The sequence below is a fragment of the Mycteria americana genome, chromosome 6 (assembly GCF_035582795.1).
Source record: "Mycteria americana isolate JAX WOST 10 ecotype Jacksonville Zoo and Gardens chromosome 6, USCA_MyAme_1.0, whole genome shotgun sequence".
NCBI lineage: Eukaryota > Metazoa > Chordata > Aves > Ciconiiformes > Ciconiidae > Mycteria > Mycteria americana.
This window is the reverse complement of record NC_134370.1, coordinates 50,270,848-50,297,973: the sequence shown is the minus strand read 5'-3', so window position 1 is coordinate 50,297,973 and position 27,126 is coordinate 50,270,848. Positions and strand designations below refer to the sequence as shown.

Here is a 27,126-nt window from a genome sequence, read left to right as displayed (position 1 = left end):
TCCCCCACGTATAAAATGAGGCTGCATCCTATGCCTGTTTTGGTGTGATACTGGTAGGATTAGTGTTTGTGCAGCACTTCAGACATTCTGTTGAGGGTTTGAACAGGGAGAGTACTGTCACAGGCACCACTTTGTTCCCCAAAATCTAAACTTATCTACAAAAAGTAGTAAGAGTAAATGAGATGCCCTGGATGGTATGGTTGCTGAGATACATTTGATTTGTGTTTTCCAGGCTAAGTGACGTGGTGATGTCTGGCTGTGCTTGCAGAATCTGAAACAATAGCTCTGACCTGCCCAGTTCATCTCAGTGCCTGCCAACTCAGATGTCCTGTGCTGATATTTTAAATATAGACAAAGACTATTTCACTGCCTATCAAAATAAGAAAGAAGAAAGGGATGTAAGGGCTGCATATTCAGCTGTGAGTGAGATCGCATCTCTGCACTGTGAATACTTGACCTGGGCATCTGCCCATTTCCCTGCCTCCCCTTCCAGCAAGAAATGTATTTAGCTGCACTGAGCCTGGCACCTGACCTCTGCTCCTCTCCATCCCTTTTAAGCTTCTGTGATGGCAAGGGAAGATAAGCTTGCTGAGCCCTATAAGGCTTATGACTCTGTGTGGATCCCAAGGAAGGGGTGCAAGTCCTAGAGAGTCCAGGGAAGGTGTGTTATCATGCTCTGAATAGTGGTCCATGCAGCTACCTCTTCCCTCACCCAGCTGGGTTTGGAAAAATTATATCATGTTCTCCTTTTTTCTCTAGCTTGTTCTGTTATTTTATTAAATGGCATGCCTCAGATATGGCTGCATGATTCCTTATTGCTTTCATAGATGTGCTTTTCATCTGTGTTTAAGAAGCTATGTGACCCATAAAGGTGAACACTAGGCGTATTCCCTCACTGTGCATTTTAAAGTACGTGCAAGAAGTTTGGTTTCTGATGTGTTTGTACAGTGGATTCTAATCCCCATCTGCAGCATTGCAAGACTGTGATTAACATGGCTTTGCCTTCCTGTGGCATATTTCTGCTAATAAATTAATTGCCACAACTTTCATATGGAACAAAAACATATCCATTAACCTTGCTTTGCAGACACTATTCAGCTTTGACTGTTCTGAAATATACACTGTTCAGTAACATATATAAATATAGGCAGAACTACAAATCCACAAACAGTAATGAAATCTTCACTAAAAGATTATTGCTGTTTCCTGTATAGGATTACAAACACTCTTCAGTGGCTAAGCAAAAACACCCTAAAGAAGGGACCTATTTGACTCAGTTGCTGACAGCCACAGGGATGGACTCGGAAGAATTATAACTGAAAACTACTCTCTGACCATCCTGGGTAAAGCCATACTACTGGGTTGTTTGGTTTTTTTTTTAATGTTAAACTCATGGCCATAGTATTTGAGTGCCTGTGGATACCTCCTTGACCCCTGTCCCTGAACATCTGGGCAACAGTATCACTATCTGTCCAAAGCTGCTTTAGGATAGGTTTGTCTTGAAATGCCCTTCCTTAACTGTTAAAGACTTTAAAATAGGTATTTGAGGGACTATGCAATCCCATGTCCACTGCATGCCATGCTTCTTGAAACTGCATTGTCCAGCCATTTCATCAGCTTTTATGCACTGATATGTGTTTTTTCTAAAATGCTTTGGAAGTGACTTCATTATTGAAGCAATGACTTTGATGCTGTGAGCTCAGAAGTTGACGTGAAAGCCTGGCTTTGGTGAGCAAGACAGCTTGGATTGTTATCTTGGAAAAGCAGGATCCTCTTGAATCTTTCTGCCTTTGCCCCAGGTTTCAGGCAAGGTTCCTGCCTTATCCTTCTCTTTATGGGTATCAGGTATTATTTGTCTTTTCTAGTCTCAGGTTCTGCTGCTACCTGTGAAAAAGTTTCTGTTCTACCCCAGGATCAGCTATTATCAAACTGCATCATCCATTACTAAAACCAATTTACCCTTCCTCCCATCTCATTAACTTTATCTTTTTCTTTCTCCTTCTGCTGAGGTTCAGGGTTACAAAAAATCTGGGCCTTCCTTATTTCTAAAATGGCAGTTTCTTCTTTGGTGCCTGCCGTTTCTCTCAGGAAAGTGACATCAGAATTAAACAGAAAGACCCTTTCTAAGAGCTAGGCTGTAAATGAGAGAAGTGAGGTCAAAAAACAAAAACATAAACTATTCTCAGAGAAACAAATCAATCCTCTATTAGGCACAAACACTCAACTGAATGTGCAGGAGCTTCACTCAGGGGTAAAGCTGGAAATACAGCAGACCTGGAAAAGGCATTCTCAGGAAGAAAAGAACTAATATAAACTGAAATTCATCTGTGCTCTGGAACATCCTTTCTTTAAGCCCCAAACAACTCTTGCTTTCAACAAAGCCTACCCATCCTACCTCACTGTTCATTTCCTTCTTAATGGCTCATCCTGAACTCATCTTTCCTTCAGTTCCCTTCTGGCCTTGCTGCTGGCTTTCTGTCTCACCAGGGACATGCCTAGCTGATGTGTTGGAGACAGGACTGGCAGTAAATGCTAATGGGAAAGAAAATTTTGGTCTAAATGTTTGCCTTCTCTTTTCCTGCCAGTTCTACCCAAGAAAGCAATGAAGAATCTGCTGTTTTTTCTGAGAGTTTCAGTTGAGAACTCTTACAAAACTTGTTATATTTAAATGAAAGGGAGGGAAAAGAAAAAAGGTTATGAAGGTATGTTATCTTCATAACAGAGAGGTTTGGCCAAAGTTCATATCCCTGGAAGAGAAAATCTAGCTGTATGATAGATAGAGAGAGGTTCCCATGGTATTGAAGATGTACATGCAGGAAGAAAGGTAGGAAAAAATGGTGCTTACAGGCAATATAGATCAAGGGAACTTAAGACCATCTGTAATTACTAGAAGCTGATACAGTGCTCCTGATGGTCTTTACCAGGATTAATTTCTTTTATCACCCAGAGGTGTCAGGTCTTCCCCTGTGTGCATTTGTTTTGGTCTTTGGGAGACTCAGGATTTCCTGAGTCATCTTGTGACCAATGTGAGATTCATGTCAAAGCCCCATGGCAAATCCCTGAAGGAAGAAACAGGAATGACTCAGACATGACGAACAGCTCTTTACACCTCTGAAGCAGCCTCTGTATTCCAGAGAGCAAGGCAGCTCTCGTGTTCTCAAGGTCTTATCACAGAAGTGAATTCATAGGCGATGTTGCAACTTGCACAATGCCTACTAAATACAGAGAACTGCGACAGAATTTAGGGCAGTGGTGGCTGTGCAGCTGCATGTCGTTTCTTGAAGCCTGCAACAAAAAGGCAGACTGAAGGAGCTGGGGAAATTTCTAGACCAGACTTAAACAATATATGGCTTGCAGGACACACTTGGCTGATTAAGCAATTTGTTTGGCCTACCAGATGGTCAGGAGAAGACACCATGATGTTTGGATGACTGGGTGCCTGAGAGAGGTTCTCATGCCTTCCACCAGCTTGCCAGCTAGTGCAGGTCTGATGTCCCACCAGCCAGCACATACGCACCTCTCAGCTGTGCAGCTGCCAAAAAAAATGGGGTGTCACAGTCAATGGAGAGGCAGAGGAGAGGGAAGACAGATGAGAAGACAAGGAGGATGGAAGACCAGAGGTAGTGATAGAGGCAGTTCCAGTAAGTTCAGGTATGATAGAAGGTGCAGTTTGAACTTGCTAAGCCTACCCACGTATCTGCTGCAGTGAGGCATTCTAGGCCAAAATCCTACCGTATGAGGGAAATAGGGCTGAGTCACCAAATTCATTCCTCTGCTGTTTCATGCATCACATCATGTAATGCCTGACAAAGTCTGATTTGTTTAGTTTTGTCTCTGATGTTCCCATAGAAAGGCTCTTCCAGGCCCTCCCTTTCTAATAGGTAGCGTCATAATTTCCTGCTGTTTATTTATAGCTAATTTGCCCTTATACTTAAATCTTCCCTATCTCTTCAGACCTTTGGTCTTCACCCTGCCTGTTGATGCATTGACAGACAACAGTCATATCCACTCTGTCTTCACTTTGCAGGCTATACAGTCTGTGCCAACAGACAGTTCAGCCCTTCTAGGAAAGCCGAGTTGCACACACTCTATAATAGGAGTCTTTCAAATGATACCTGGAAAAAAAAGGTCTTTCAACTCTGTGGACTTTCTAGTACCTTTCATTCAGAGTATTTAACCAGTGTCAATCCTTCCTTGCTTCTTTTGTAGCAAAATGGGTTCTTTGCGGCTCTCTGCTGGAAGGATAGGAGATTTCAAGCCCACAAATCAGTAAGACTTCCATATGCTTGGAGCTGGGCATGTGCATAACTTTTTCTGAATCAAGATCAGAGTTCTCACCACTTGACAAGATTCAGCTTGTGGTTTGTGGAGGTTTCTTCAGCTTGTGGAGGTTTCAGCTGCCAATTTCTCTGGAATTGAAGATTTATATAAAATATCAGTGTAAAAAAAAAAAAAGGCAATTCCCTATTCCATGTTTGCATGTGTGTACTGTATTAATTAAAGCTGGTTGAGAAACAAGAATGATGCTCTGCAACAAAGTTACTTGTATCACAGTAACCTCTCTATGCCATGTGAGAGCTGATCCCTGCTCCCAAAGAGCTGTCAACTGTCTATACAAAAAACTGAGATGGAAAGGGACAAATATGTGCAGAGATGATTTTTCCGGTGTCAGGAAGTGATAGAAATAGAGGCAGCATCTCTTGATTCCTGAATGTAGCAAGTATTCATTTTACTCTGCTTTCATGCTTCATGGTGCTTTTTCCGGGGGTAAAATGTTGTACAAACAATTCCAGAGGAACTGAAATGCAACACTAATAATTTTTCTTGGCCTCTGTATTGCTTCTTTTCAGCCTGCAAAGATCGACACCAGGTTTTATTTGTACTGATCAGTCAGAAACGTCGGGACAGGAATTCCTGGTTTATGTTGGCTGACCTCTAGGAGTACTGGAGGACTGACAGGACTCTGAGGTGACAAGTGCAAACCCAAGCTGCAGTTTTTCTCAGCGAAATAAAAGTGCGGTGAGGAAGGAAGACCGCGTGCCCTTCCGCAGGGCTGAGCAGTAGAAGAGAAGGAGAAACACGGGTAAGCAGTCACTGCGGTTCGGCACCGGGCTGCCGGGAGCAGGGGGGACCGGGGGGCTCCGAGCCGGGTGAGCAGAAGGCAGTGCCCGGGCAGGGGTTGGGGCAGGCGGGCAGAGCCCGCAGGGAGCCGCGGGGCAGCCTGGCGGTGGCCGGAGCGGGCAGGCAGCGGGCGCCGCCGCGGGAGGACCGAGGGCGCTGGGGCGGGCGCGGGGAGGCGGGCGGCGGCCCCGGGGGAGGAGCAGGGGGCCGGCCCGGCCCTGCTGCGTGTGTCCCGGGAGCAGGGCCGGCCTAGCGGGAGGAGGGCAGGGCGAGGGCGGGGCGGCTGGCTGGCCTGGCCCAGCCCGCCGGGGAGGAAGGGGGAGGAAGGGAAGGGGAAGGGAAAGGAAGGGGGAGCGGGCTGCGCTGTTGCCCTTTTAAGCGAGCGAGTGGGTGCAGGAGGCTGGTACAAAGGGAGCTGCCGCCGCGCTCGCCGTCCCCCCGCCGGCTGGGGCTGCCCCGGCCCCTCCCGCCATCTTCCGCCCCGCAGGCGCGGCTGGGGCCAGGGTCGGGCCGGGCTGAGGCGGAGGGAGGCGGCGGCAGAGCGGGCGAGGCGGCGCAGGCCCGGGCCCGGAGATGAGGCCAGGATGTCGGTGTCAGGGCTCAAGGCCGAGCTGAAGTTCCTCGAGTCCATCTTCGACAAGGACCACGAGCGCTTCCGCATCGTCTCCTGGAAGCTGGACGAGCTCCACTGCCAGTTCGTGCTCCTGCCGCCGCCGCCGGGCTCCAGCCCGCAGCCGCCGCCGCCGCTCACCATCCACTGCAACATCACGGTGCGGGGGCCGAGAGCGGGGCCGGGGGCGGCGGGGGAGGGCCGGGGCACGGCCCGCCCTCGCCATTGTCTGCGGGGCGCGGGGAGGGGGCGCAGCCCTGCCGAGGGGGTGACTCAGCACCGGGGGGGCCGGGGCCTCCGCCTGCCGCGGGGGCCGGAGCCGGGGGGCTGCCGAGGCGCCTGGGCCCGCTTCCCCCCGAGGCTCTGTGTTTCCTCCCCACCGCGACCATAACAAAAGTTAGGGAGCGGGCGCCCCCGGCCTCTCCTGCCCACCGAGGCGGGGACCCGGCAGCCCCTCGGGGGGCTCCTCCGGGGGAGCCGCGGCAGTGGGTGCGGGGGAAGGACGCGGGCCGCCTGCCGCCGCCTGCTTCGGGGCCGGGAGCCGCGAGCCGGAACAAAGGGCGGCCGGGCCCGGGGCAGCGGGGAGAGAGCCTCCGGGCCGGCTGCCCGCCGCGGGGCCGTCCCCTGGGGCAGCGGAAGGGCGACGGGGAGAGCAGAGGGGCCCTCCCTGCCTCCCCCGTCCCTGCGGCGTCTCGGCGGGGCACGGGAAGTGTTTTCCTCCCTGCCCCGAGAGGTGGTAGTCCGGGAGGGAGGTGGAGGGCGAGCGTTTTACTGAGTGCGCCACACCGCCGCGGCCTGGAGCCGGGCGGCCCGCCCTGACCCGGGCGGGGAAACGCCGCACGAGCGGGCCTGGGTGGCGGCCGGGCCTTCCCCCGTGGGGGTCAGCCCGTGAGGCTCAGCGGGGGTGACCGCTTCGGGGGGCCGCGGCGTAGGAAGGACGGGGAAACTTTTCATTCTTGCCGTCGTGGAGAGATAAAATAGTGCCTCTGGTCTCCTGCCGAATAGTTGTGTTATCATAATGGTGGCCTTTAAACTTGTGAGTGAAGAGGGTATGAGCAGCCTTATCGAATCTGAGGGACTTCTACTCGCAGTTTGTTTTGGGATTTCTCATTTCTGTGGTTTTGTTTTTTTCCCTTATTCGTTGGGGTTTGTTTGTTTTAAATGAGTGGGAGGGAAGCAGAATAAAATGTTCAGTGTTGTGTGCCATGGTAAAAATCCTCTGTGTTTTTAAAAGTTTGGGGCCTAAACTTGCCAAAGGATTTGAATATATTGTTATTTGTGAATCACGTACAGGAAAGCGCTGGACTGGCTGTAGTTATAAGTGAATTTAAATGTCTTACGAAGATTCAGCTTAAGAACAGAGTATTGAAAAACTTTGACTGGGTGAAAATAGAGTTAGTATGGTTGGGTTTGAGGAAGATAAGCTCTAGAGCTTTTTTGTCTTTTGCCTGTAAAAGGATGAAAGTTTCAAACAGATAGTGTGGAGGTAGAAAGATGCATGTAAGTGTAAACATTTGAGTACTGAAAGATGAAAATGTGCATGCAAACCAGGCAAATCTAATAATCTTGATCGGATCCTTACTTGCCTTAAAGTAACTTTATTAAATTAAATGAGACTTGTTAAGAGGATCTTTTGGGTTTCACAGTTCATTGTCATGAGAAGTCAGATTTGTGGTCGTGGGACAGGTGTTTGTTTTACCGGACACTTGTATGTACTTTTAAGACATAAGATGTTTTCTATGGTGAAATAAGCAAGATGCTTTGGTGGTGTTGTTTTTGGACATGACCTATCTGGCGAGGGATTGTGTGACTTCCTTTAAATATTTTTTTGTTCAGTAGAGAGTGTTTCATTGCTGAGAAGTCTGGCTATTTCTTTCCATACAGCGTGATCTATTTCATAAGTCTCTCTAAAGAGTAAAATAAAAGGTCTGATGATTGTGCACCCTCAGTTGCCAGTTGAATTTGATGGGTTATTTCTTCTTTGTCAAGTGGCAGCTAACAGGGAAGCCAGTAGTAAGGCCTGAAGTTTTTGGTGGCTTGGATTTGTGCTGTGGTGTATATCTACTTCTGAGGCTGCTTTTGTTGTAGCTACTTTTGATAGTATTTTTTTCTTAACTTGCAAAGAAATATGCCCACTTACTTGTAGGCCTTTGGTTGAGCTGTGTCTGAGCAAGCAAGAAACAGGCTTAGGTCACTCTTGGCATTTTTCTGTAGTATTGAGGAAACACTGTTTGCAATCTGCTATTATGGTCACTTGCCCTAAAGGTTAAGAGGTCTTTCGCATGCCATTAGAATTGTGGCATATGAACTTGCAAAAAGAACAGGAAAAGAGCTGTTTCAAACCTTAGAGCTGAGACTTCTCCTTTGAAAAAAGGTTGTGTCCTAGCTTCTTGAAACTTCTGTTTCAGTTGTCTGTGAGCAGCTTGGTGCTTTCCAATGTTGAGTAATTTTTGGTTCTTTGAGGTAGGTGCCTATTTTCCCCATTTGTTAAAAATAAATGGGAGAGGGCAACCTGAGATACAGAGGTGGTTCTCTTGAAATAAATGGGCAGCAGATGACAGAGCCAAAACCGGAAAGCTGACCTCTGGACTTCTGTCCTAGTTTTGACACAAGTGTTAAACTTGAAGTGTGACAAAAGTGATTCTCCCCCCCCCCCCCCCCCCCCCCCCGAATTCAATCTTTTAGCTCTGACTCCTAATTGCCTCCAGTTTTTTTCTGTAGGTACTGTAAACTAGAAAAGTATAAGTTGTTTACTGTGCTTCAGTGGATCTGCAGGTGCTGTGGGAGCTAGAACTTCAAATGGCGGTAGTAGCATGCAAAAGCTGGTAAGGCTATAAAGTTGTTGGTAAATACGTTTTCTTGGGGACACTCATTCTCTGCATCAGAAGCTGCTATTTTACTGCTCTGGATTTGCAGTGCAAACATGTAACTTTGGCTGTTAGCTTCTTCTAACCAGTTTAACCCCTGCAATACTGATCAAGCCAGGATATTTCCCTTACTCAACAAAAGCTTACAGTAGATTGTGTGTCTGGATGCTCAGGAATCCTGTTAAGGGGACACAAAGTAAGCACAAAGCTCAGTAATAACTTTTTTCATTGTGGTTCTGTTTGGGTACCTCAATATTTTACCTGAAATGAAAGCTGTCTAGCAGTGTGTACAGATGCTGAAGTAACTGGATGGGGAAAAATCTGGTAGAGAAGGAAGCTTCCAGTAGCTTCTGCACTAAGTCTGAAAAGAGACCTGATAACTAAGTTGCTCTGATCTTCACAATGGATCTCTTTCTTTTCTCCAATCTAGAGAGAGAAGGCAGAGGAAAGAGGAAATATTCTCCTGGAGAGGTGAGGGAGAATGTCTGCTTAGGAACTGCATGGACCTCCACAAGTCTCCTAGACTAAAATTCCACAGTTTGATTAGAAGTCTGCCGTGGAATTTCTCACTGAGATGATTTTCTGATTGTCTGCAGTATGAGTTTGTAGAACTGTCAAAGTTAAGCATTTGCAGCATCCTAGGGATAGTCTACCTGTGATACTGAGCAGTGCTTGAAATTAAAGTAAGATATATTTTACTCGATAGCTCTTTGGTTTCATAAAGTGACAGACAAACTTTGTCCAAGTCTGTCCTTCATTATTTCTGGTAGTGACCCATATTAGAACTTAAATGGTTAATCAGATTATTTTAAAAGAGGCACTTTAGGGTGGAGTCATCCCTGTCAGAAACATTGCTGTTTATTCCTGAGATTAATTATTGTCAATAATTCCTGAGTCTAATTATTGAACTTGTTCAGGCTGTGTACCTTCACATTCCCATTTTGTTATGCCAACAGCAGTGTCTCCATTCTGGAGTTTTATTCCTGTTTTTCTCGGGTTTCATTTTTATTTCACAGCAGTATTCCAATTAATCAAGTTCAATAAACCAGTGTCCTTTACAAAGTATATGTATTTATCGTGGTCCTGTTTTACATGTTTTTTGAAATAGTATCAAAACAGTGGCCTTACTTAGAGGAGTGTGTTTATTGATCATGACTCTAGGTAAATGTCTTTCATGCGATCTGTAGTTTCAGTTTGGTACCTTATCAGACTTATGTCATAGTATTCCAGAGGGTGTGTTAGAATTATTCAATCTTTTCCTTGTTACTGCAAGAAAAAGGACTGATTTGGACTGCTGTAAAACATCTCGTATTTTTATATAATCTCTTCAGAGAGAAACTGGATATTAATATCTTTCCACCCATACACAAAACTACTATTGAAATTCTGTGTCCTCAAGTAGCACTCGCAGGTAGAATGGGGTTTGCGCCGGCTCTGCGTGGGAGCAGATTTTGCCCCAAACAGATACTGGGCTCTGATGTACAGTGATATCCTCCATACATTAACAATTCAATTCATGTGATATGGCTGACTCCAGTGTACTCTTGCTTCTCTGCTGGGAAGACGCATCTTCTGCTTTCACTGAAAAATACCCTGCTGCTAAATCGGCGTTAGAAGCTACTATGAAAGACTTGAAAAGGTTGCTGTCTACAGATAACTGCAATTGATGGGAGAAGACTTTATTTTCCCTTCTAAACCAGAATGGATGAAAAGATATTACCTGTGAAGCTTTTGACAAGTTGGGTATATACAGAAAGTGAGCGTATTAGAACATGCGATAGTTCTTCAAAGGCATAAGATTTTAATATTAAATGCACTCCTAGCTAGTGCCTAGTCAGCTGATAACCTTTTTAAAGGTTAGTTATTTGTATACAGAACTAACCATATAATGAATGAGGCATTCAGTTCAAACCACAGATTTTTTTTTTTGGGGGGGGGGGGGGGGGGGGGAGGTGGAGGTGTCACTAGATGTTCTGTAGTGAGGTTGAGACCTTTGTCTTGCAGCATATGGATACCAGGACTAAATAAAAGCATACACAACTTTATCTTGATAATACATGCTTTTCTAACTAGAATTAGATATACTTGGAGTTTTAAAAAAGGCACTCAAGTAACTATTATCAAACATAACTTGGGCAATAGAAATTGAGAAGTTTAGTCTTTTTTTATTTAGCAAACCAAAATTAAGCAAACAAAAAAAAATACTGAAAGAGTGAGGATTTTAACTTCTCTGTATGCCAAGACTGTAATTGGAAATGGAATATTGCAAAAAAGAGTAGGAGGAATCTTTTGTGTCTGGAAGACATATGACCTTACTTTCTGACACTACAGCTTAGTTGTGCTAGCGTGAAAAGCTGTAACCGGTACTTTGGGATTTTGCAGGTCAGTTGGTCTGTCCCCTGTATGATGTATGAAGTGCTCCTAAAATATCCTAGAAAGCCACAATGGTGGGCTTCAGATATAAATGCTGGCTTATGTTAAGGTTTTAACGTACAGGAAATTGCAATTATTTCAAATGGGTTACTCATGTGAGTTAACGATATAATAATTTCAGAACTGGGACTGTTGTCGTCCTCAAAAGAGCTCTCCCTGCACTTTGATAATTAAAAGAAGTTTTATAAAAATAATTCATTCTTTTTACTCAGCATGCTACCTCATGTTAACTGTTCAGCAGTTTTTTGTAAAAGACTGGACGATATCTGGTAACTTTTGTACGTTTCTTAAAGAGACTAACTTAGAGTAGGGCTACTTTGTAATGGGCATTTGATGATTTGTGATGGTTGCCTTTGATTTGTGTTGCCAATGATATTTACTTTGTGTCAAAATTGGAGTACTGGTAGTTGACCTTACCAGAGACCTTTCTTATGCTGCAAGAAGCAAGAGTATGTACTGCTACTCGATTTTTTTTTTTTTTGGGGTGGGGGGAAGGGAAGGGAGGAGAGGGGAGTTGGGGCGTGCTAAGATTTTTGCTTTTCTGTCAAAGCTTTTTATCAATGACATGAGAAAAATAAGGGAGTAGTGTAGAAAGTACATTCTATTCTGGAAAATAAGGTGCACTTCCAAATTTATCATGGCAGTGGAATACTGTAAAATCAGAAGTTATTAATGGAGTTGATCAAGTGTGTTCCCAAAAAAGAGTAACTTCATTCTGTCAGACTTAGACTAGAATTAATCTGCAAGTGTTTTTCTGTGTTACGGCAGGGGATATTGTCTATTGAGGACATGTTGATATTCTCAACATGAATTAAAAATTACGATTGCTGGAAGAGCAAATATGATTGTGTCCTATGCACTCTGTAATACTGCTGTTGTTCGCAGACCAGCAAAGGCTATGTGCCTTGTGAGGTGGCCAAAATTGAGTTTACTGGATTAAGGACCTGGCTGGCATGTAAAAATTCTTTACTGCGTTATTGTTAATCTGGATCATTTCCCAGTCTGGTTCACTGCGTGGTTGCACAAACAGCTGTACCGTCACAACAGAGGGCATAGGACTGAGTGAGGGCTGGGGAAGACGGCTGAAGCCAGCATTGCCGACAGAGAGCTGCTTGCCAAGTGCTGGCTGAGTCCTCAGTGGCATTTGGGATTGCTCCTGTGTGGAATACCTGAGCTGGCATCAGTCTGGTAGCCCTATATGAGTGTCTGGTTTGTTACAGTGACAGCTAAATAGAGACAACTGGACCAGTCTAACTGGAAGTAGTTCGTTTGTTTACTTGTAAAATCAAATTCCTTTCAGGAGAATGGAAGATACGAAGATGGAGACAGTTCTCTAAATAGTATTATGAAAAAGAGGGGGGGAGGGGGCGCAAAAATTCTCCATAGGAACACATGTTTGTATAAGCTGATTAACAGAAATAACTACTCTTTTAGTTATGCCTCAGTGTGGACTACTGTTCAGTACTGTCAGGTTGTTTGCCTTTATGTAGTTTCAAAAGATTATAAACCCCTGAATTCCTGGCTGAAGTTCGTTTTTTAAATCTTTTTTTTTTTCTTTAGACTATGAATAGTAATATGCCATTTTAAGAGACATGATAGTTTATGATTTAGTAAGGATTCCACTGTATTTCTTCAGCTGCAAGCTCTGTAGAAGAAGTGAAAATGACCTGTCACCAGCTCATAGAAGAAACTGGAAAATTAAATGACTGATTATAGTAAGGAGAGGCTATTTAACATTTAGATCTTATATCAGCCTGCCTGTATTCAGTACGGTTGAAGCTAATATGATCAGAATAGTTCTCAGTTGATCTTTGCTGGAAACAAGCGTACCAGTTATGGTATGTGTTACTGATTTCTTGCTTCCAGCTGTAATCTGTAAGTGTGGTATTAAAATAATGACCTTATGTGTTTTGTTTCTAGTTTATCTCATGCATGCAAGACATCCTGGTGTATTAACTACTGTAGAGCAGTTAGTGTGTGATTTCTTGAGATTTAGTTTGAACTGTATTCTCCTTTCTCCCAGATCTCTGATTTTTTAACCTCTCTGACAGAAAGAGTTCAATACTGTTGCAGATCTTGCAATAGCTTCCCCAGTGTGTATTCAGAAAGGCAGAAACATAAACGCTGTCAGAACTTGTATAGTGGCATTAGAAAAAAATCAAAGCGTTCCTGTGCAGTGGTGTTCAAGATACCACAGGCTTCCTTGAATTTTTGAAGTAGGAAATAACTGTGGTAAGAGTGTGGTATTTAACTTATTAATGATAAACATTGGTTGAACTGCATGGTACTGAAATTTTGTGTGGGGGGGACAAAGTTCCATCTAAATGGTTCTAATCTGAAGGCCAGTGACTAAGCAGCAGTCAGGGCAGCTGTGTATGTGTTACTGTGAGGGGAGAGCTCAGGAACCTGGTGAATGGTGGCTGGAGTGCTGCTTGGGTGTAAGAGCAGTAGAGCAGCAGGACTTCTGTTAGCAGTGGGTGAGAATGAAAAATCTTTGTATCTGCAGATGTGTCTGGAGCACTGCAAGTTTGTAAAGGGAGGTGGGGGGAAAGGGGAAAGTTGCTCTCAGAGAGGGGGAAAGGGCACAGTGCCTTTGAAAGCGGGGGTGAGCAATTTGATCACTTGAAAGACATAAATTCCTGAAGGTAAAGAGAATGAAGAGGAGGAAGGGGAAGCCTGGATTTTTGGGTGACAGCAGAAGTGACATCAGACTTTGCATGCTGAGGAGTAACTGTCTAAGTGATAAAGGCAAGAGCAGGTCAGCTAGGAAACTTTTTTCTTTTTCAAGTTAAGTCCGGGAGAGCGTGACGTGTTGCAACTTAGTTATAACCACTTCTTCAGTTCTAGCTGTATTGCTACTCTGGCTTTGTGATGCTAATGTTGATGATACCCTTTCTGAATGTACTTGTCTGTATAGTTGCAGAAGTAGGTAATTAATAACTCCTGATGATTAGAAGGGGTTGATAATTTGTTTCAAGTAACCAGACTTCCTTCAGGAATTTAGGCACATAAGATACTGTGCTGGCGGTAAAGAAAGAGTATTGGAGAATAAGATTTGCAAAATACCTTTCTCTTTACCTAGCTGCTTATTAGATATACATGCACTCAAGCTGGCAGTGGTTTAATGCATGCATTAAAGAAGAGAACCCCTTGTGGCTGAGGGCTCTAAAACAACCATCCTCTGACAACTGTCAAGATGAGAGTACAAGCACACAGTGGGGTTTTTGTGTGTGAGGAGTAAGATAGGTTGATGCAACTGCTGTGAGCTGATATGGTAAAAATCTGGATTCTTAGTATCAGCTCTACAACCTTCTTCCTGGTAAGCAAGTCACTTAGTCTGCAACGATGCTGTGTTCTTTGCTCAGTTTTCAGTGTGGATCATCTGTCACTTTATTTGTTGCCGTTAATAGTATTGGCAAAGGAATGTTCCTTAGCTCACTTTACTGGGTTGGCCCTCAACAACAGTTTTCACTTTCAGATACTACACACTGCTCTTGAGCAACTGTCACTTGCTATACTGTTAGCTAAATGATGCTTAGTGTTAACTTAGGAGTTGTGTTTGAGCAGCAGTACATTAACATTTGGTGGGTTTTCCTTTAGGTCCATACAAAAGTGTTAAGAGTGTCTTTTCTCTGAATTTCTTTGAATGGATAGATGGCATGCTGCATTGTGATGATGTCCTGAAGAATAAAATGTTGCTTCACAGTGAAGATCAATAACTGGGTTTTTATCAGAAAAGTGCCTTTTTTGCTTTTATGCTCAAAGTTTGTATTTTAATTCTGTGTAGTTATGTTACACTGGACAACAAGTAGCCTGCTGCCTTTCATTTGGTAAGGGGAGTGGCTGAGGTTGTGGCAACTGATAAGACAGTCTGATAAACCTATTTTTCCAAGGGTAATGTGCAATTTCACATATCGGCATAGGCAGTTGGGGCATTTCATGTGGATTAAATAGTTCGATGAACGACTGGCTGTAAAAACTTGACCGAAAGAACTTGACCATAAGAAGTGTAAGAACTGTGATGCCGCATCCGTGTTCACATTTGTGACCATTTGAAGTGCTGTTTTGTGCCTTTGCTACTCTGGTTGTATGTGTTCTGGCTTTTTCTAAGGTAATGATGTTTGAGTAGTGAGAGATTTAAATGTGTGTACCTGGATAGAGCCGTGGAAGTAAAACACAGAAGTAGCTTAGATTATTTCACAAACTTTGAAATTATTGACCTCTTGTATGTGCCTGTTTGAAAGCAGTATTTGCTTGAGTCTTTTCTAGTGACTTTTTTTTTTCCCCTCAATGTTATTTCCTGTCTTAGGTGTATCCAAAGTAAAGAAGTTAAAGATTCTGTAATAATTTCAAGAGAATTCTATGGGCCTGCATTGAACAAATGAATTTGTGCAAATGAAGCTGCAAATTACAAGCTTCTTGGGTTTTGGAATAATTTTTACACAAGTGAATTGCCATTGAAATACTGTCCCTGTTCATACTTATTTAGCTATGCTGCAGCCACCATCTTATGAATTTTGGCACAGTTGCTGCTGAATCTGTGTATTGCAAAAAGTGTTCCATAATCTAGGCTTTCAGTTCATTTAAAAACATGCTGTAGTCCATGTGCACTCATACAGAAAGTGGCTGTAGGAAGTGCGAAGTGGCAGACCATTGCACGTGTGTCTGTAAAAGCCTGATGTGACAGGAGGGGAACTGCTTTGCTCTGCCCAAGAGAATGTCTGTTGTGAAGACAAAAGTAATGTCCATAACAGCTCTGTATGCTCTTAACAGAAACATTTCCTTGTGGTTACTTTTGTGGTAGCCTTTTACAATCAGTAGAACTTGTTTGTACAGAGAACTATGTTTATTTTTGTTTGGGACAATTTGTGATTGTGGAGTGAATTTTACAGGCACCTATAGAGTTGTGGTTTGTTATGGTCTTTCTGTTCCGTGAGGCACATGCCTTTGACCCTGCCTTCTCTGACATGGCTGTATTTAATAACATAAATAATTTTAAAACAAGATACTCTGCTGCACTTGCATCATTCCCTGGAGAATGTGTGGGAGAGGAAAACCATGACCCTGTTAGTTGTGTTGTTTTAATGTGCTCCTGAAGGTATTCAGTTCTGTAGTGATTAGCATATTAGCAGAACCTACATAGAGCAGGATTATGGGATTCCTCCACCTAGCTCCTGTAAAGGTGCAAGATGATTAAGCTCTTGCAATCTCCAGGGGTCTGACCAAAGCATGCTGCTTCATTTGGGATTGTCTTGTGTAGGCTGTTGCTGTCAAGAGAGTCATTAAATTTGAGGGTAGAATTGCAGTAATTTTCTATGTTTGAGACACACATTTATTTTAGTCAGTTGAACTTGGTGCCTTACCAAATGCATGAGTTGTAACAAGTATTCTCACTGAACTGAGCATGTCAGGCTTTGACTTCAGGAATAGTGTGAGAAAACTAAAGCTAATACAAGCTTGCTTTCTGTGGTAGAGAAACAGTTAAAGATCTCTGTTTGATTCACTAGATCTTTAGTTAAAGATCTAGTGAATAAAAGATGTCCTTCTGTTTATATGCATTGAGCAAGCTAATAGTATGTTGTATACAACTTTAAAATTCAAAGGGAAAAGCAGGTTGAAGTTTTCCCCTTGTTTAGTAGGGGTGGGTAAAATTCACTTTGCTTCCTCTCCACCCCCAATATTAAATTTTATTTTTAAACTCCTCAATGCATACACTTTTCTTATCTTTTAGAACTATGCATCACTGAACTGTTAGATTCTTAAAGAAATGACAATTCTTTCATATGTAAAAGTGCAAATTTTTACTTGAACTCGGAAATTAAATGTTAGAATATTGTAATATGTTCAATAACTCAGTCTGTACAACAGAGCAAATTCTGATTTTTGAATGTTTGAAAATACAGATTTTTGGTGTTTTAGTAACTTGAGGTTTCTGGGAAATAGTTTTATTTGGATTACTTCCAATGAAGTTTAAAAAACACCTGAGTTGAAAGTGACCCTTCATGCTTTCTTCTTTTCTTTTTATCATTATAAAGAATGGGATGGGAGGGCAGATGACCATCTGCTGACTTTTAAAGGTTCTTAGCCTGTAGATTTCATGGGTACTCAAGTACCTAGTGGTAGAAAATGCTTACTTGCATCTTAAGCTGCCTTTGGAAAATTTGGCCCCTAATAATGGAAAGCAGTCTGTTAGTAGTGTAATCACAGCTAATGCTTTTTTAAGAAGCTGTAAGTATTAGTGTTTTATGGTCATCACGCTAAACTTTAGCTTTAAGAATATCTTCTCGAGTCCTGATATTTCTGTTAATATTAATTCTGGTTTGGGTTTTTTGTTTTTCCTCTAAAGGCAGGTTGACACAAGTGAAAAATTCATAAGTAGTGGATGATTGACTAACAATTTCAAATAATATGGATTAAATTGTAGCTAATTGTATAGTTCATCTACAGTATTTTTTGAATGTTTGTGTAGGCTGTGTATATGATCCCTAACCAGTGGGACTTGATTTTATTTTTTAAAAAATCTAATTTTCCTATTTAATTCAAATGAACAAGCTAGAAACTTGGTAGCATCAAGGTGTCTGCTGAGGGAAAGCCATCTGTGATTTGAAATAAATTACTTGATATGTGTTTATAGCTGCAAATGTATGCACCTTGAAAAGACTGTATTAGCCCTCTGAAATGTCTTGTTACATTAGGGTTTGTTTACTTCGTTACCAAGATTTGTGTGAGCTAGAATGGTCTCTTGCTAGCCTTCTCAAAGCAGTTAGGCTGTTTAAAAGATCTCAGGGTTTGACGTTCTGCTGTTTGGAGGTAAAGGGGGGTGGACAAAAAATTTTGGGACTAAGAAGATAAAAGTCAGAAGTGCTGTTTTGAAAATCAGCTAAGTTTTAGCTGTAGCGGGTGTAAAAAGAACAGAACTAGGTTCTGTCAGTTATGGAGATTTTGCAAAAACTTAGAAACAGGAAAGAAATCAAATTGGCTGAATTTTGTTCAGCCACCATGCTAAGGAGTTTTAAAAGAAAAAAACACTTTTTCAATCTAAGATGATCTGGAAATTAAAGAAAATGAAGAACTATCAGCATGTAATTGCAATTTTAAATCATAATGCTGAAGACGTGTGGTTAAATGTGTGTTCCTACCATTTGGCCATGGTAAAATGGCTCTGTTGTGTACAAGGAGATGCGATACTCTATTACCTCATAGCAAACTGTGTGTACAGGTTGTTCTAATCTTAGGAATGTGAGCAAGATGTGTTGTTTTAATTTGGCAACTTCACAATTTCAGCAGTATTGTAATTTAGAAATAGCTCGTTTAAAAGTCCCTTACTACATCAAAATTGTTTTGCTGTAGCTTTATAGAACAGGATAAAGATTATATAACATGGCAAGTAAAACAGCCTTATTGTTAAGGATGAGAAAGCTTAGATAGGATATACTTAGATGACAGATCTCTACCCAGGAAAAGCTGTCTTAATGTATCTGTTCCTGGTATCTTCTGTCACTTTTCGCTTCTTTTCTTTTTTTGGTAAGCAAAATTGTTAGTAAAATCTAAGTAGACCCTCCTACAGAGGATGCAACGGAATGTCTGAACAGTGAGATCCTGCATGTATTCCTCTAATATGCTATGGTTTTCCTAAATTATTTGATACGTTTTGAAATTGTTCCAGTGGCAGGATTGCGGGGCTTTATTCTCTTATTTTCTATGTTTATTAGCAGGCTAAATTCTTTTGCTGCATTCTGTTACAGAAGCTACAGAAGCGTTTGTGTTGACAAAGCTCCCAATCTGTCCTGGTGCTAATACAAAGGCTCTCTAGGAGAGATGATCCCATGAATTGTAATTGTATCTGGGTTGACTGTAAACATTCAGCCTTTGTCCTCAGGCCTCAGTACATGCTAGGTGTGATGTCATCTCAGCGTGTCATGTCTTACTGAGCAATTGCATTAGCTTTCCAAGCTCTACAGCATACATTAGCTTCTGAAAGCTGCCCAAATCTAAGCGTTGTAGCCTTTGCCTCTTGTGATGAATTTTTGCATTTACTTGTAGACAGCAGGAAAATGTCATGTTACAGTGGTTACATGAAAGATCCCAAACCCTTAATATGGATGATACCTGTGCAGCTAAGCTAGATTATACAAAATCACTGTATGTCAGCTGCATAGTGAAAGGCCCAAAATAATGGTTTTTTTTAGCCACTGAAAATTAGTAGTAAAATAACTGCTATTCTAGGGTTCCTCTCATGAAATGTCTTTGTATTTGGGAAGCTTGTGTTCCTTACATGCCATAACTCAAATACATCTCTTGTCTCTATAAGGTGCAGATATGGAAGAAAAGGCTGACTTAATTCTTTCAACAGAATTAGCTCATGTGAAGTTTAGTTGTTTGACCTTGCAAACCACAAGCTTAGTTTTTCATTGCATGCTATGGTGTTACAAACTCATAAGCTTGTTTATATCTCAAGATCAGAATGTTTGAAGTTTGTGTGTGAATTCTGTATTTCAAAATATAGTGACTCATATCCATGTGAAACTCAGCTGTTCCAAAAATATGGATTACTTACAGATCTAGAGAAACTTAGTGCCATTTGTGTTTTTAAGTTAAATGAACATATTTATTGGTAAGTCTGAAAAATTAAAAAGTGTTGCAACAAACTGGAAGTTTGATGAACTTGTATTTTAATATTAAGCATCTGTTGTGAAAAAGTTGGAATATGCGATTAAATATCCATGTTCTAGAAGTCTAAAATTTGAAGTCTTTTCTGATGAGTAAATATGCTCACACAGTGTTTAAGAAAAACCTTTCTGATAAATGCATTGTTCCCAGTCATGTTTCAAAAGCTAAAGCAGACTAAAAATTTGAATATTTAATAATTTTTAGGGTATAGTAATTCATTTGTGCTATACAGTAATAATGCAGGCAGTATCAAATCCTAGTATGTTTTCTCACATAGAGCAGGACTTGCTTTCATTGTGAAAAATGGAATGAGTTGGAATGAGAGCAAAGAATGAAGAAGGACTGTTATTCAGTGCGGAAGGCATCAGCACATTCAAGTAGCCACTGTAATGTATTTAAACACATAGTGGGATTGCTCGATCATCCAGTCTGCACTATCAGTCATGTCCCTGTCTGACAAAAGATTTGCTGCAAGTTTTTTGGAGGTGATTTTTGTATAGGCCCCCCAGACTGGGATAGATGCTGATTGCAACCAACAAATGTCCTACTGTGGGTTTGTTCATTAAATCCTTCTGGTGGAGAAAGGAGAAACAGAATTGTCAGAAAAGAAGAATATAGACAGTGAAGAGTTGAGCTTCACTCTGTAAGCAGTCTTCAGGTTCCAGATACGGTTTAGAGGAGTGGACTGACAGATGTTTATCTTCTATAAATCATTGCAATTAATAGACCTGCTTAGACCTGGACTGACATAATTAACAAATGCTTGATTAAAAAAAAAAAAAGGGCCAAAAATACCTGTTAGGAGAATGCGCATACACAGTCCAAATGTTGAATGTATCTGGAGAATATTTTTATTCTAATGAGTCTGAGGATTTCAAGAAGCAGATGGCTCAATGAATCTTGGAAGGGATTTTGCTTGTTCTTTGTATTTTCTGATGGGAGTGTTGGCGTAATCTACCGTCATGGTAGTAGTATTTACCCTATTGCCTTTCTCTTAATTTAATGAGCTGGCCAGAGAAGTTCAGATCTCAGATAGCTGGTTCAAACATGTCTTCAGGCAGTAGGGCCACTGTTAGCAAAGTCTCCCTTCTGATGTTCCCCACTGTGCATAAAGATCCAATGTGTAGTATGAAAGTCTTGAGCTAGGAATATTGCACTATTGCAGAAGACTTTACATGTTGGTTGCATGTTATTAAAAATGAGTGAGATGTTATCAGTACAAAACCTGGAGTATCTTTAATGAAGGGTAGCTCCTAAAAATAATAGTTTGGGAACCCAGTGGCAGCTGGGAATTTAACCTTGTTTTTCCAGCGGTGATAGTGGTTAGTCTTTCAAGAGTGTCTTAAGTGAAACTGAGGAGGAAATAGACTTTTCAAAGATACTGTATTTGGTAAAGGGAGAAAGTGAGTAAACCACACATAACTACCCATCTGCTTGCCTGCCTTAGCCTTAAAATCTTGGCAAGCTAAGCACTGGACTTTCTTGACAGACATTTGAGACGTTAGGCCTTAGTTAGTCAAGAATAGATATTCTAAGGTCTCTGCTTTGTATATGGTATGCTTCGAAGTGAAGCTGAAAGATGTAAACAGTTTGTCATATTGTAGAGATACTAGGAATATCATGTATTCTTCTAAGGTATTTTTAGCTGTGATTTAAGAAAAAATATATAAACTTGGGGGGAGGGGTTGAGCTTGTTTGAAAATAAATTTATGCAAAGGCTTCAGTTTACAGGCAGGAATTTTAGTCCTCTGGAGCTAGAACTTTGCTGGACTATGCTGCCAGGTGGGAACTCTGCTGTGATAGTCTGCTTTGCTAAAGCTGATGTCCTTTATCTAATCACCTGGTTTCTTCTATGAGGTTCAGCACTTCAGCTAGAAGGTCAGTTAGGAAGTAAGCTCCATATTATTAAAAGCCAATTCTACCATGCTTGTATTTTTCTCCAGTTTTCAAATGGACGGTGTTCTACATTCTAATAAACGCAGTATCTTTGAAATGACAGAAGCTATTTTAAGTTAGGGAGGTCTGGGTTTTTCTTTTCGGACTTGCACTTTGAGAGCTTGCTAAGGCTAATTTTGCTTGAGAATCACTGAAGACCAGACATTAACACTGACAGATAGGTATGATGTCTTCTTTCTGTGAAACTTCTTACTGCTGTCTTGAAAACTAGGGAGCAAAAAATATGCAATGCAATCAGGAAAGAGTGTAAATTTGTAAGCGTAGGGCACATTTTGGAGTCACCTATTAGAGTAGCAGTAGGAACCTTGACTCTAAGTGTTGAAGAATGAAGCATGATTTGTTATCTCTGGAATGAGAAATATGGATTTTTTCCTTTTAAACTGCAGTGAGGGAAATGAATGAAAACTCCCTCATATTATTTTAAGACCTGGGGATACGAAGATAGTATCTGGGTGATAAAACTGAGGTTCATCAATTTGTCCTCAGCTACTAGAATTTAGTTGAATGGGTGAGAAGTGGAGAACACCTTAAATAACTAAAACAAAACAAAAAAATCCAAATATGTCAACGATGTGAAGGGACACTTACTCTTGAGTTGGAAGCTACATGGTTTCCTTCATCCTCTCAATGTTACCAAACCTGTGTTAGGAAAAAAATTGGAATTGCTTTTTGAAACATCTAAACAAGAGGCAAAGGACTTCTGTTTACCTTTCTATAGCAAGGGTCTTTCTAGCACCTTTCGAAGGGCTGCACGCTGTGGCAGTTTAGCGATGGAAAAATCAGTTGTTATGGATTGTATGAGCGGGTGTGGGCCACATCTGTTCCATATGTTGTATGTGCCCTAACCATGGCTTGTTCTGGAAAATTGAGTACACTTCTTATCCTGTGAACCCATTTGATCTCATTGTCACTAGGATGTGTTTTGGCACCTGCCTAATAACTGTAGGAGACTATTGATGGAAGAAAGTTATTCTGTAAGCTTTCTTGATAGGTTTGTATGCAATATATTGTTTGAGAAATCTTTCAACAGTGGAAAGTCCTCTATGAGCCTTGATGGTACAAAGATAAAATTGCAGGTTTTTGGCATTGTGATTTGCCTGTTAACTTGTCCTCCGTGGCAGGAGATTGGAGCTATGTTGCTTCAGTCTGAGGAGCAGTGCTAGAACAGTTTGAATAATCCTGTTTGAGGAGGAAATCGGAAGACTCTAGGTTTTGTTGCTTTCACAGCTTTTATTTGGAAGAGTCTGTATTTTTACGAAAAATTGGCATCGATATAGTTTTATTCTTTGACATGTACTACTTGTGATTCCTTTTTTTGGTAATAATCACCTCTACTGCATTTCTAAATTTCTCCCTCCTGCTCCACCTGCCTCCAGGGTTTTAAACTTTTCAGCACTGTTTCTTATGTATGTTCGTCATCTGATCAAGATGACAATAGGATGAAATACTAGAAGAAGCAGTTGGCTGGATTTCTTTCAACTTCTCTTGCGTTGCCTAAAAATGCTGTGTTAAAAGCTTCTATGTTACCTGACTTAGAGTAAGATAAAAGGTGATGTGAATACTGTGTGGTGAAATTTTTGGGGTGAATGAGTTTTAAAAGCTTTATGGGGTTTTTGTTTATTTATTTGTTGGGTCTTTTGTGTTGTGTTTTTTTAACAGGAGTCTTACCCCTCTTCATCACCAATATGGTTTGTAGAATCAGATGACCCAAACCTGACTTCAGTCTTAGAGCGTTTAGAAGATATTAAGAAGAGCAATACGCTGGTGAGCAAGTGTTTTTGAGTGTTTATTTGGGTTTGGGTGCTTATTTAGCTCTGTCACGTTAACAAGCAATTAAATTAGTTCAGTTTTGGGGTTATTTGGGGGGTTTTGTAAACACAAGTTTCTCTTCCAAAAACACACGAACCAAAAGTAATCCAAAAGATTCGGGGCAAGGAGGAAAAGATGAATTAAATGCTTGTTCCTGAAAAGAAGTTAAGTTTCAGCCCCAATAATTACACAGTTAAAGGTTTTCTGAATATAATTAAACAGTGAAATGCATGAGAAATTAAAACTACTGAATAAAACAGCTCTTCTAGTGTTTTCTTTGCACAGAGATCAATTACAGAGGCAAAAGCTTTTTGTTCTTGAGAATATATATTTTACAAAACATGGCTGTAATGGTAACTAATACAAAGAATTCCTGGTTTCAGTAAAGAAGACTTGACCTGATAGCTTCTGGTTCATCAGAATGTTCCTTAGTGATAAGTTTGAACAGTGTTGTGACTTTGGGCAGTTGCTATTTAAAGAAAATCTTTGCACAGATTCTAATGGTAGTTTTGTATTTCGGAAAACTATCAGGCATTATATCTTACTTGAGTACCCTTTTGATGTAGTGGTAGGACATATATATAGATATTTATATATAAAAAATTAACTTTCCATTCTATGCAGGAAAATGTCTTTGAACATTACTTGCAGAAAAATTTCAGTACAAATGTACTTTGTTCCACAAAGAGCAGTATTGCAGCCTACTGACAAATTCAGTGATTAAAAGTGTTGTTTTTCCTCTCCAAATTCAGCTTTATGGATGTTAAATAGCTCTTAAGGGTGATATTTATTAACAGATTATTTTAACATGTTTTGTTTATTTTTGTGTACAGGAATGCATACATGCACATGATGCATACAAAACAAATCAGTCTGCAGAATACTGCTTCTTGCATGGATTATGTGCTGGCCTTAGTATTTGCCTGGTTTTGGAAAAGTTGGGAATGTTCTTCCTCATGAAATCACTTACCTGTAATGTTTACTGGGATAATGTTAATCAAGCATACTCGACCTTAAATAAGGATGTGTAAATTTCTTTTTCTAAAGAATATTTAGGATGCATTTGACTTCTAGCAGAAATAATTTAGAAAAGTAACAAGTATGTGAGAGTCTTCACATGCCTTGCCATAATTAAAAACAAAGGGGCATTGCAGAGGAACATTAGTGTTTTAATGTATTATGTTGGATCTGATTACAGGAGATGTACATATCAGTTGTGTATTTTCTTTTTACAACATAAACTTTAGATTAAACTACATTTAGAAGAATGTTATAGATCTCTTAGTATTTGTGACTTCTGCCTAGAAAGACATATGACAGTATAGTAGCAGAAAATGTGGCGAAACGAACTTTTTTCTTACATACACTTCTCGGAAGGTTCTCCAGCTTGAAGCTGGTGTGGCTAGTAGCTTCAGACTAAAGGTTTTAAACAAGATATTTCTTGTGTTTAACTACCTATAGGTTTGCTTGTAACAGGGTGGAAAGCTTTATCGCAAACATGCATAGGACTTGCTGTGCTGAATTGCATGCGCACATAGACTGCTTATGTACGTTGTAAGAAAACAGCTTGTGATATCAAGATTGTACTTGCCCATGTAAAAGCTGATGGGTTGATGTAATAGACACCTGTGGATGGCCCATTGGTTTCTCAGGAATCCACCTCTCATTGTGTTATGCCAAGATGAAGACAGATGGGAGTGGTTGAAGAGACAAATACTTATACTACAAAATGTGACTTCTTTGTTTTGCTCAAAAGGCTTGGCTTTGTGGGTTTTGGGTTTGTTTTCTCCCTACAACTTGTCCCCTCGCAACTCCCTGCCTACCTTGCAAAGGCATTGGAGCAACTCACACAGAGACTTCTTGGAGTAGGGTAGGAAGGGATAAGGAACTGTAGAAATTCAGAGGCTTCCAATTTATCACGCTATCTCCTAAAAACTCACTTAGTTCAATTTAGGCTTTTACAGTGTTTCAAACCAGTTTTCATTTAATTTATTGCAGCTAAAGGATTGTTTGTGCCATGTTGCTCTAAACTCTAAGTTATTGGATCGGTCAAATTTTGAATGGAAAATTGCTTTGGACTCTTCCAGGAGCTCAACTGAGCACAGCAAACATGTGCTAAAAGCACTGCTAGCACATGTACCCTGATTTAGAGTTCTTTGGTATTACTCTGCCCTTTCTACTTGCTTTGTAACTTTTGACAGGTATCAGGTGTTTGGGAAACTGAAGAACATGCTCTTCAGGCATAAAAGTTTGACAGGGCTATGTGTATGGAAGCCTTGTCATTTGACATGGTAAAAGGAAAACTAGTTTACCGATGTTAAAATCATGCACACATTTCCTGGAAAATCTTCTGTGGGTCTGAAACTCTGTTACCTTGGCATCAGCACAGTGCTTTTTGCTATGAAAATTCCTCAAAACACTAAAAATGTTGAAAGGTTGTTAAGAACATGATCAGCATAGATAGATAGCATTAGGTTTGGAGGCTTTAGCTGCTTGACTGTTCATATTGAACAAGTTCCAGTCAGCAGATGAAGGGGCTACAGAAATTCTCTCTGACCCCTAGTGTCTCCTGAAGTCCCTTTCAGATCCTGAAAATCATTGCGTTAGACTTGGTAGGTAGCTGAAACTGACAGCTGCCTTCTAGTGGTTGTGCAATGCAAAAGAGAAATCCTACTTCAATTTTGTTCTGTTTAATATAGGGGAAGTTATAGTTGCGAGTCTGAAGTCTCAAACCTTACTTCAGGGGTTATTAAATATAATTATATGTGATTTGAACGTTTGCTTTTTAAAGACAATAGTGAAATGGACTTAAATTCAGATGGGCAGCTTTAATACTCATACTATCCAAACCGTGGGGGCTTAAACTTGCATGGAAGGCTTCCAAAGTATAGAATTCCTGGCATAAGTATGTGTACAGCTTGGATAAGCTGCTGTCCCTAAGCACACTACTTCTGTATTAAGAATTTATATTTAGTCCCGCATGATGGCATTTCAGGAAAGAATGTTGGCTCTTGCAAACTAGCAATGTGGCAGCAACTAATTATGTGTTGGGGATCATAGAGACAAAATGCAGGAAGAAGCTTTGCTTTACTTTCTGAACTGCCCAGGGCTGCGGAATGTTTGAGGCCAGTTACTGTCACAGACTACCTGATAGCTAAGTAGTGGTCACATGGCAAATGACAGTTATTTCTTCCCTCTGTTTCCTCTTCAGCAGTTTCCTTCAGTGGTAGGCTAAAAGTTATTAATTTATTCATTTTTATATAGATATAGATCGTGTGTGTGTATATATGTGTATAGATATGAGTGGAAGAATAAGTATGTGTATACTTACACTATACTTCTTCAGTCCATGTTTCTTGGTAATCAGAAAACAAGGTGCTTCATAGTGAACCCAGCAGTATATTAATATCATTAAAGGTATCCTAAAATCATTAATGCTTTCATACTGCATTAGAAAGGTCTCTTCATGCATAAAAAAGCCTCCTAATGTAGGATAGGTTTCAGAAAAAGTGTTCTAAACTGTTTTCAGATTTGTGAGGTGTTAACACAGGAAACAAAAAAATCTAAGAGGTGTTTTTGTGTTCTAAAACAGCATTATGGTGTCCATAAGAGCTACCAACTTCTCAGAACTCCTGAAGCATTAAAAGTTATATTATAGAT

At 41.0% G+C, this 27,126-nt stretch overlaps 1 protein-coding gene across 3 annotated transcripts in view; it reads left to right on the top strand.

The window, feature by feature from the left end:
* Window positions 1-5,449: 5,449 nt before the first annotated feature.
* UBE2Q2 (ubiquitin conjugating enzyme E2 Q2) overlaps window positions 5,450-27,126 on the top strand; it is a 52,169-nt gene continuing 30,492 nt past the window's right edge. For all 3 annotated transcript variants that reach the window (XM_075505734.1, XM_075505735.1, XM_075505733.1), the window contains exons 1-2: window positions 5,450-5,891; window positions 23,317-23,421. In XM_075505734.1, the coding sequence (XP_075361849.1) occupies window positions 5,706-5,891; window positions 23,317-23,421 (291 nt within the window). In that variant the 5' untranslated portion in view covers window positions 5,450-5,705. The remainder of the gene's footprint in view (window positions 5,892-23,316; window positions 23,422-27,126) is intronic.